Here is a 10,654-nt window from a genome sequence, read left to right as displayed (position 1 = left end):
GGGGAGTTCAGGGGTTGATTCAAGATTTGCGCGACGCAGCAAGCCATGGCTTTGGTGGTAACTTATATAAACAACTCATGGAAGAGGCAAAGCGTGAACTTTATCCAGGTTGCACCGAGGAGACTAGGCTATCATTCATTATTAAACTGCTGCATATAAAAGTGTACAATCGGATAACAACCTGAAGGATCTATTGCGGAGGCATACACTGCCTATGAGTGTATGACCCAGTGCTCAACATATTTTAGTGACATCATTAGTAGGTTCACTAGGCCTGAAAGAAACTTAGATGGAGAAGAGAACATCTCACCCAATGGTTACTCTATTTTTGGTCATGGTATTAACCTGTTGGGTTCTTCAAAACTTCATTACCAAGACAAAGACTATGACTCCATGATTTGGTTTGTTCTAAATAACTGCGAAGATGTTGATGAAAACAAAGAGTGAGTAATTCCTGTTATTACAGCCATCTTTATTCAATACTAGTGTCACAAAATAACTAATTAGCTTCTTCCTTGGCAGCATGTATAGGGCACAATTAGAACAAGAAGAGGTCAACGATGTTGGGAAAATGATGTCAACACAATTCGCTGCATGGTTCGAGAATCATGTGTGTGCTACTTCTACAACATGATTTCATAATTTATGATCCAACACATTTTCAAATCAGTAATTCTATATGTTTTTTACCTACAGATTACCAAATTGAAATACGAAGGCTCAACACTTGTTGATGAAGACTTGTACTCACTAGCATGTGGGCCGAATCCGCGCATGCGTTCATACACAGCCTGTATAATCAATGGGGTACGGTACCACGCTATAGCTCGTGACGAACATAGGAAGACACATAACTCCACCATCAAAACTGCAGGTACTCACGGTGATGACACAATTGACTTCTATGGGACAATCACAGACATTATTGAGTTGAGTTATAGTAGGAACAGCAAAGGGCGTAGAACTGTTATCTTATTACGATGTGAATGGTACCATCTTGGTGGAAGGACATACCAGATGAAAGATGATGGTTACTTCAAGAGCATAAACATCACAGGTCGATGGTATAAGGATGATCCTTTCATTATGGCCACAGATGCTACACAAGTATTTTTCTTGGAAGATACAAAATTAGGTCCATGTTGGCGAGTGCTTCAAGAATTTGGCCACCGACATATATTTGATGTCGAAGAGTCCCACACAAACCAACCAATCCATGAACAAGTACAAATGAGATGTCAAGAGGCATACCAAGAGGAGCATATTTCATCTATAGATGGTGCAGTGAGAGACATTCCTCCAGATATGGATTTGTTGCACATGGATAATGAACCAGGCAGCCCTATTAGTACAGACCTCGTCGAGAGCATCCGTCGACAAAAACATATTGCTCAAGGTGATGAAGCAGACCGCGAAGATGAAGATGAAAATGAAGATGAAACCTACCTTGAGTACCATAGTCCAGAAGAAGGCAACACTTCAGGAGAAGACAGTGATGTTGATTGACCTTTGCATTTCTAGAGATTTGTGAACCATGAACTTTTCTGTTATTGATTTTGTTGTATTTGAATTATGCTACTACATTTGTACCCGATTTGTGAGATTGTAAGACCTTATATGCAATGTTTCTGTTTTTAGTGGATACTTCATGTCTGATCCAAGTTACAGTGTCCAGATTTAATTCACATGATGTATATCTATATAGTCCAAGGTTTCTGTGTTTTCATGACACATGAAAATGTCATGGAATGCCCAGAATCTATCCTAAAATGTATTTCTGGGTTTTTATGACCCCAAGGCCATGTCATGGAAAGTACAAAATCTGTCACAAAATGTAATTGGAAGTGACATACATGCTGCAAAAGTTTCAACCCACACAATTTTCACATCAAAGCAAAAGTGATCTTTATTTCGAACATACATCAGCATTGCACATACATAGGGCACACTACTGTCCACCACAACAGGTTAATACAATATGTTCTTCAACACTACAGCTTCAACACAAAGGCCCATACATCATCAGAATTGCTTACTTCAATACAGCTACAACCAAGCCAATGGCCAACACCACGAATATTGTTACATTCACACATCCACACACAAGACAAATGCAACTTCCCAAGCCTTCCCTGTTCTTGCCAACCATTTGCTTCACCTCGTTCAGATTTTGCTCCAACCTATCTATTTTTCCCACCAGCTCGGGAACTTCTGTTGTCGAAGCAGCTGCAATGGTCGAGGAAGCTGGAAGTAGATAACCATGATCCTCAGGGTACACCATATATTCCTCCTCAAACCAATACCTGGAACATCTCCCCTGCATCCAAATGACAACCACAGATAATTTAACACCAATAGTGCAGACACTGAATGCTACAAACACTACCATTCTCAGGGAAGCACATTCAGGGAACCACTGAACTGACATTTCCATAGCCTTGCCGGGGGCACTTGAAAAACCTCTTTCCAAAATTATACTGAGACTTCGTGGTAGTGGCAGCAAACACCCGCACATCCTTGCAAGTCGGGCACATGATCAATGGTAACCCGGTCATATCATCAAGCGGCGCCTGCAGATCGACAGTAGTGGGCGGAGGCACTGCAGCAACAACAACAAGGGGTCCAGGTTGCAGGGCAACCCGATCTGCGCTTGACCGCCGAGTCCGAGCGGTTGAGGAGGACGCCTGCGACATGACAACTAAAGAGGGAAGGTGAGCAATAGTGAAAGGCAACTGAGGGGGGACAGGGAGGGGGCACTGCCAAAATGGCACACCTAGGGCGATGAGGAGCTGCCACCGCCGAGACGACGCTCAGCCTGAGAGCCACGGTCGGCCCGCCCAACCGCAAGCCGCGCTCACCCCGCCCACCTCGCTCAGCCCGCCAGCCAGCCGCGCACGCCTCGCCGCCCAACCGACCTCCGCTTCGCCGCCAAACCGGGCCCCTCCGACGCTCCGCCCGCCCGCAAGCTGCGCTCAGCCCGCCAAGCTCTGCCGCCCGCCGCGCTCCGTCAACCCTAGCTTCACGCCGAGATCCGCCACCAGCCAGCCGCCGCGCTCCACCAGGCCACCCGCCAACCCCTCCGCCTGCGCCCGGCCGCCACGCAACACCGGCCCACCCGCCGCCGGCAGCCATGCTCGGTCCTGCCTCTCACCGGCAGCCGCTCTCCGCTCGCCCAAACGCTGCCCGTCGCCTCTCGTGTGGGAGTGGGGGATTTTGGGGAACGATTCGAAATAGTCAAAGTCCTACTGGAGTATATTCACGATTTTTATTTTTTTAGGACTATGGCTGAATAATGACGATGGGGACCGTCATGTCAAAATTAAAAAACAATGATGCTACAAAAAGGTCACAAAAAACCACTCCACGTCGTCACAAATACAATTCCATTGATCGGCTACTGCCGCCTGATATTTTGTGACGACACACGGCATCTTTATGTGACATAATATAGAGTGTCATCACAAATAGTTCAAGGTCTCATGAATTTATGACGCCACTGTTTTTTTCATCATATCATGTTACAATATATGACGATATTTTTCCTCGTCATGGGGACTTTTGTCATAAAAAATTAGAATTCTTGTAGTGCCAAGAGAGGGTGGTTTTCTACCTGTCTGTGGGAGACACTTCCATCGCCTCGGTGCTGGTTCAGAAACATGACAATCAGGAGAGGGTTGTTTTCTACCTCAGCAGACATATGTTAGACACCGAGACCAGGTATCCTGAAATCGAGAAGCTTTGCCTTTGCTTATAATTTACATGTACAAAGCTTCGTCATATTTTGCTCTCGGCGGAAACAATTGTCATATGCAAATCGGATGTCATAAAGCACATGTTGTCGGCTCCTGTCCTAAAAGGCCGGCTTGGAAAATGGATGTTTGCATTGTCAGAGTTTGATATTCGGTATCAGCCTGCGAAAGCAGTCAAAGGACAGGCACTGGCGGATCTGGTTGCAGACAGGATCAACACTGATATTGCTACACTATTTATTCGTGCTTGGGCTATGTTTTTTGACGGATCGGCTTGTGATGATGGGTGCAGTGTGGGAATTCTATTGGTGTCGCCTCAAGGGGCGACTTACTCCTTTTCCATCAGGATGACTGCCCCATGCACCAATAATTTGGTGGAGTATGAAGCCATTCGCAAAGGGATGGAACTACTCCTCGAAGCTGGTGCAAAAGCGGTGGAAATTTTTGGAGATTCGAAACTGGTGATTTCTTAGCTCATGAAAGAATATAGATGTGAGAGCGATGCTCTTTTCCCAATATGGACGCAATGCCGTGAGTTGATGCCACAATTCAGGTACATCAATTTCCACTGGATACGCAGGACTCTGAATAATGAAGCCAATGATTTGGCACAGATGGCTTCTGGCTATAGGGAGACAGCCGATGGAGTCGACGTGGAGGTTTAGTTTCTAGAACCCGGAGACTGGAGAGCCGATATCTTCAATTACTTGAAGGATTCGGCTCGGGGGGCACCCAGAAGGATAAGACTCAAGGCCATGAAGTATGTTCTGATAGGGGATGACATGTTCTAGAGGACCTTGGAAGGACTACTGCTTAAATGTCTGGGACCTTCAGAGTCAAATTGGCTCTTGCATGAGGTTCATGAAGGAGCCTGTGGTACTCATCAATCGGCTCATAAGATGAAGTGGCTGATTAGGCGATCGGGTTATTACTGGCCCACCATGCTTGAAGATTGCTTCAAATATTACAAAGGATGTTAGGCATGTCAGAGGTTTGGCAAAATTCAGATAGTGCCAGCATCAGTGATGAATCCTATCATCATTCCGTGGCCATTCAGGGGTTGGGCCATGGACATGATTGGTCAGATCAACCCGTTGTCTAGCAAGGGTCACCAATGGATCTTAGCTGCTATAGATTATTTCACAAAGTGGGTAGAGGCAGTGCCCATGAGGTCAGTAGCGTCAAGAGATGTGATCAGCTTTGTCAAAGAGCACATCATCCACAGATTTGGAATTCTTCAAACTATTACGACCGATGGAGGATCGGTCTTTATATCAGAGGAGTTCAGAAAGTTTGCCGATGACATGGGGATTAAGCTGATCAGATCATCTCCATATTATGCCCAAGCTAATGGACAGGCTGAAGCATCCAACCAGAGCCTCATCAAGCTCATAAAGAGAAAGATCGATGAATATCCTAGGCGCTAGCATGAGGTGTTGTCAGAAGCTTTGTGGGCATATCGTATTTCATGTCACGGATCCACCAAGACATCACCATACCATTTAGTCTACGGCCAAGATGCTGTGTTACCATGGGAGATCACGGCCGGATCAAGGCGTGTCGAGTTCCAGAATGATCTGACAACTGAACAGTATGCAGCCTTGACGAATGACAACGTGGAGGACCTGACAGAGCTAAGGCTTTGGTCATTGGAGAAGATCAAGGAAAATAAGGCTAAAGTCGCTCGTGCGTACAACAAGAAGGTCAAGCCAAAGAATTTTCAGGTTGGAGACTTGGTTTGGGAGGCAGTATTGCCATTGGGGACTAAAGATAAAAAGTATGGCAAGTGGTCTCCAACTTAGCACGGGCCGTACAAGGTTGATCAGGCTTTGCCTGGGAATGCATACATGCTCGAGGAATTGGACGGCGTCAAGTTTTCTGTTGCTGTCAATGGTCAACATCTCAAGAAGTATTTCCCGAGCATGTGGGAGAGCGAGTAACAAGAGCCGATGAGATCCATCTGGCTGTAATCATGAAAAGGCCAACACGTTGAGTTGGCCGGTAAAAAAAAATCATGACAGGCCAACACGTTGAGTTGGCCAGTAAAAAAAAAGAAGAAGCCAACACTTTGAGTTGGCTAGTAAAAATATATATGAGAAACGAACAGCCGATGTGTAACCATCAACTTAAGATGTTTTTAAAATAGTTACAAGTTTCAGGTTAACAGGCAGTACTAATTGTTTCTTGAGCCTATCTACTGGTTCAGGAATTCTTCTATGGCGTGGATGGCTTCTGTGCGGACGGTATCTGCTCGTGCTATAATAGCTTCGTCATCCTTGTCATCGCCTGTTACTATCTGCCGACTCAAGGTGCTTATCTCTGCAAACTCTGCTTGTATCTGCTCGGCTATTTCCTGGGTTTCTTGTTTGGAGTTTGCAATGAAAGCTTCCTCGGCCTGGATGAGTTTCTTGGTGGTGCGGACTTTTTCTTCGAGTTCCACCAGTTCTTTCTTCAGGAGGTCGAGTCGGTTCATGTTGGCAGACATGTCAGCTTTGATATCTAGAGTTGCCTTCTTCTGGTTGAGGGCCTTGCACTTTTGGGTAATGTCAGCTTTCAGAGAAGCTTGAGAGTGACGTGCTTCCATCCTTTGTTGTGCTTTATTCACTTCTATCCGAAAGAATGGAAGGTTGCTGGCTGGCCAGAGCTTGATTTGCAATGGCTCCGAGAGTTGGGATTCTATTTGCTCGAAGATGTTCTTTATCTTGCTGGAATCATCAACCAGAGCAGTGATCGGAGCAGATAGTAGATCCTTGATGAGTTGAAGCTGATGTGCCAAGTTAGCCGATTGCTGTAAAGATGGTGTTTCTGCTCCAGGGACAGTTAGACCCATTGATGTCAGGTCAAAGGAAAGCAAACCTGAAATATCAAAGCTCTATGGACATATCTGGAGTTAGAGCAAGATGCATTTATGAAGCTATCGGCTGGTTCAGAATTGGTTTTGTAATGTTACTTGTTCTGAAGAAGAAGCATTGGGCGGTTCAGGAGCAATCGTCCTGTTAGAGCTTGTGTTGACATCAAGAGCATCGACTGTATCGGCTTGTTCCTCGTTTGCCTCCATCAGTGCATCAGGAGTTGCAGCCATCTCATATTGTTCCAGGCTTTCTACATTGGGGATTTCTTCAGCTGCGTCCTGGAACTAGAACTACAGTCAACCAGAGTACATGTGTGTGCAACAAAGAAGAAGTTTTGGGATGATGAGTTACCTGGTTGGTGTTGGACTCTGATGGACTCGGGGGAAGCTGGTGCTGGTTTCTTGATCACTCGCCTCGTGATCATCTTCCTTTTCTTGGTCAAGACTCGAGGGGCAATGCTTGCAGAAGTTTGTCTTCGTTTGGAAGCCGACTGAAGTAAGTCTGGCTGAACAGTCATTATCACTTTCTTCATTGTTGGTGATCCCTTGCAGAAGAGTACATCAGGGGCAGTTGGAAGAAAGTGGAATGGTTCCCCGTTGCTGGTCATAGGTTTTAGGCCATCCTGTTGCTGCTAACAGGGTGAGCAGGATTAGCCAAGAGAAAGGGATAGAGGACTTGGAAGGAACAAAATGCATAAATTCAGTACCTCTTCCTCGGGGATTACATATTCAGGATCAATTTACTGCAGTCGAAGACCTAGAGCTTTCCTGAATACATGTGTTTTCCACATTCCCCACCACGTGCTGAAGCCGATTGATGAGGAAGTAAAGGATAGATCAGCTGGTATTGGAATGTGGAAGTCATCAAACATGATGTAGCATCTTGAGCTGGTGAGACCGTCAGGCAGATCGGCTCTACTCTCCACCAAGTGGTGAATATGGAAGTGGGGAGGGACCTGTCCTAGGCCAAATTGCTGAGCTGCTATGACTGGTTGGTAAGATTCATAACCTGGCTTGATAATTCTATTAGAGGTGCTAATACCAACAGGGAGGAAGCCAGGTCGAATCATCAAAGAATACAGATGCCGAGTGCTGTCGTCATCGGCAAAGTTATCTAATCTGAAGGCAGTTGGGTTTTCAAAGGATTCAGATTCAGTAAATGGGAAATAGAGGGGATTATCTAGTCCTTTGTAGAAGATTCTGAACCAGTTTGCTGCATCTGCTTAATTCAGTTTACTGCCAGGGAGACTAAATAAAGCTTGGCCGTAGCTAGTACATCTAATTGGTTTGCCACTCTCATCAGGGAAGGAGTTCTTGGTCAGGTCTTGGAAGTTGGGAATATGGTGCTGGAAGTACAGTTGTGCCCACAACTGAATAAACCACCAAGGGCCTCCAGTTCTCAGTTTCTTGTGGTTAAGCAGGTTAGATGTCATCAAATGGAGATATCTATAAGTTTCTCCAAGAAAAAGTTTGCCTAGGCCGGTGTGATTACCATAGGCCAGGTGATAGGCCAAGGGAAGATAGTTCTTAGTTGGAGCTAAAGAAGGACCACAGAAGATGAAGTGCTCTAGCCAAAGATTTAAGAAGGCTGTGTGTTCCTTCTCAGTCACTGGACCTTTTGTTTTCATGTGCTGATTCATGTAAGTGCCCCAGTTTGTGCAGTTAACTTTGGAAGAAAGTTTGAAGGGGACTTCTGCTATTTTGTGAGCAGCAGGATTAGGAGAACTAATGTCTAGGCCAGTGATCATGGTGACATCCAGCAGAATAGGGGTCATGGTTCCATGACCAAAGAAGAAACAGTTCAAAGCATCAGACCAAAAATAGCCGATGGTTTTCAGAAGATTTTCATCTTTGTCAAGTGGTGACAGTGATAAGCTAAGTGCATCGGCTATGTTCAAATCCTGCCACAAGGGCATATAAGTTTTTGCTACTCTGCTATACCATGTAATCCAGCTTTCAGGGGGATTAGGCTAGGCTCTCAGGCAGTCGGCCCAGAGGTTCAGATCGATGTTTTGACTCACAAGTGGGATCCTATTTGCTTCACAAGAGATCAAATCTATGGGGTTTTCATGGGTTTGTGGGCCAAGACAGAAAGATTTTGGATTGGAGGGATGCGGCAGAAGGATGTCTGACACCTGAAGTTCAGGAATTCAGAAGTATGCACATGGTGTCATGTTTTAGAGTTTAGTGTTTCAGAGGCTTGATAAGCTGAAGAAAACTAAAGGATTAGGCCGAATATTACCTTCAGGCCGCAGATTGCCACATCATCAATTGCAGAGCTTGTCGTCTGAGCTACAGAATCTGCCATGGTTCAGATCCGGTGACTTTGGGTTTGATTGCTGAGGGTGCTGATTCGAATTCTAGCTACTTGGAGAGTTCTTGCTCGAATTTGTAGAGCTTGGTTTTCGAATTACACTCGAATTTGAGAGTTCAAGAGTTCGGTTCAAGGTGGAAGTGTTACTCTACTCTTGTGCGGGTTGCTTCTAGTTTGAATTTCGTTGGCTCTTGGATATTTATAGAAGCCTGATGCGTTGCCGGTTCAAGTAAACAAATGCACGGAATTGAAGGAAATTCGATTTCATTAGAGGAAAGTTCATTACAAGGAAAGCCGATTTTACAAAGGAATTAATCCTTCGGCTTTGTGATCCTACCATGCTACCTACATCTACCAGTTGTAGGTATCCGAATGCCTACGGCGCTTCGGGCTTCGCGACGGTGCGTCTTCGCCGTCGTCATCGTTGTCATCGCCGTCGTCGCTGTTGCTGTTGCCGTCGTCCTCGGCACTGCAGCTGCTTCGCTCGCCGCTGCCGCTGCTTTCTTCTTCATTTCCCTCTGTGGGGGCTTTGAGAAATTGGTGGGGGTTTCCTCCTGTCGCCGTGTTGCCGCTGGAGGAGGAGTCGGCTCCCTCCCAAGAGAAGACGTCATCTTCACTGCTCTCCAGTTCCTCTTGGAACAGGAACTGGAGGTCTTCCTCTCCTTCGGTCTCGGGCTCGTCTTCCTCGGAGACGACCCCGAAATCGAACTCCTCTGCATCCCAATGCAGAGGAGCCAGCGCTTCGTACGCTGCTATCGGGTCCCATTCGGGGTTCGGCTCTCTGGGATAGAGTCGATGGAGGAGGCGGAGAGGGAAGAAGAAGGAGATGAGGAGGAGGAAGAAGAGGAATCTCCAAAAGACTTGGTGCCAGAGGAAGAAGAGATGACCATGGGTGGTGAAGGATTGGGGTTTTCTGCACTACTGGCTTTGGGAGGAAGAAGGAGTTCGCTGTGAAGAAGAGCCGATTCGGGGTGAGATTAAATAGCGAAAAGATGGGAGACGGATCGGCAGTTTCAAATTCTACGAGGAGCCAGTTGTAGAGACGTTGCGTCTTCCTTGGTGGTTGCAGCAGTTTTAATGAACATTAACGGGAAGATGAAACAACGGAGTGGTTTTGGAACTATCATTGCCAAAACCAGGGGGCATGTGTTATCGCCATAAATTAACAGGATTAATTTATGGGCCGAAAGCAAGATGGGATTAAAGCAAAAGATTGAAGAAGGCTTGTAAATCGGCTCCTGTGTGAGCATCTGGGCCACATGGGCCATGTATCCTTAGATTTAGTCTAAGATTAGAGATAGAGTCCGATCGGGACAAGATTAGTTTAGATTGTTTCCCAAGTCTCCGGAATATAAATATGTACCCTATGTTATTCATGAAAAGAGAGCATCATCACGTCTCGCAAACAACAACTCTCGGCGCATCGCCAACCCTAATCCTAGGGTTTCATCCAAGTAAGCGCCGTGCTGCCCTGATCGCTTCTTGCGATCAGGGCAGCGTTGTTCTTGCTTTTACCTTGGTATTACTCGTACTGAAGTGTTTTTGATGGCGAGTAATGCTAGTTATCCTGATGTTCGTAGCATGGCTTTTAGTAGATATGTCGTGCTTTGTTGCTTATCATCTACGAATATCATGTTGTCTCTGTGCAGTCACGTTTCAATCTTATGCTAGTTCTTGTCGCATAGAATTAGTTGCACAGAGGCAACACCCTGCTTCTTTTATGTCTAGTAGATCTAATCT

General features: G+C 45.9%; 1 protein-coding gene across 1 annotated transcript; it reads right to left on the bottom strand.

Moving 5' to 3' along the window:
- Window positions 1–1,990: 1,990 nt before the first annotated feature.
- On the bottom strand, window positions 1,991–2,693 carry LOC120689011. The gene is made up of 2 exons (XM_039971365.1): window positions 2,427–2,693; window positions 1,991–2,317 (listed from the first exon to the last, which is right to left on the bottom strand). The coding sequence occupies exons 1-2, from the start codon at window positions 2,691–2,693 to the stop codon at window positions 2,033–2,035; spliced, it is 552 nt and encodes a 183-aa protein (XP_039827299.1). The 3' UTR covers window positions 1,991–2,032.
- Window positions 2,694–10,654: the final 7,961 nt, after the last annotated feature.

This window comes from Panicum virgatum, chromosome 9N, assembly GCF_016808335.1.
Source record: "Panicum virgatum strain AP13 chromosome 9N, P.virgatum_v5, whole genome shotgun sequence".
Lineage (NCBI taxonomy): Eukaryota > Viridiplantae > Streptophyta > Magnoliopsida > Poales > Poaceae > Panicum > Panicum virgatum.
Note: the sequence above shows the minus strand (reverse complement) of the source record. Positions and strands in the feature narration are given on the sequence as shown.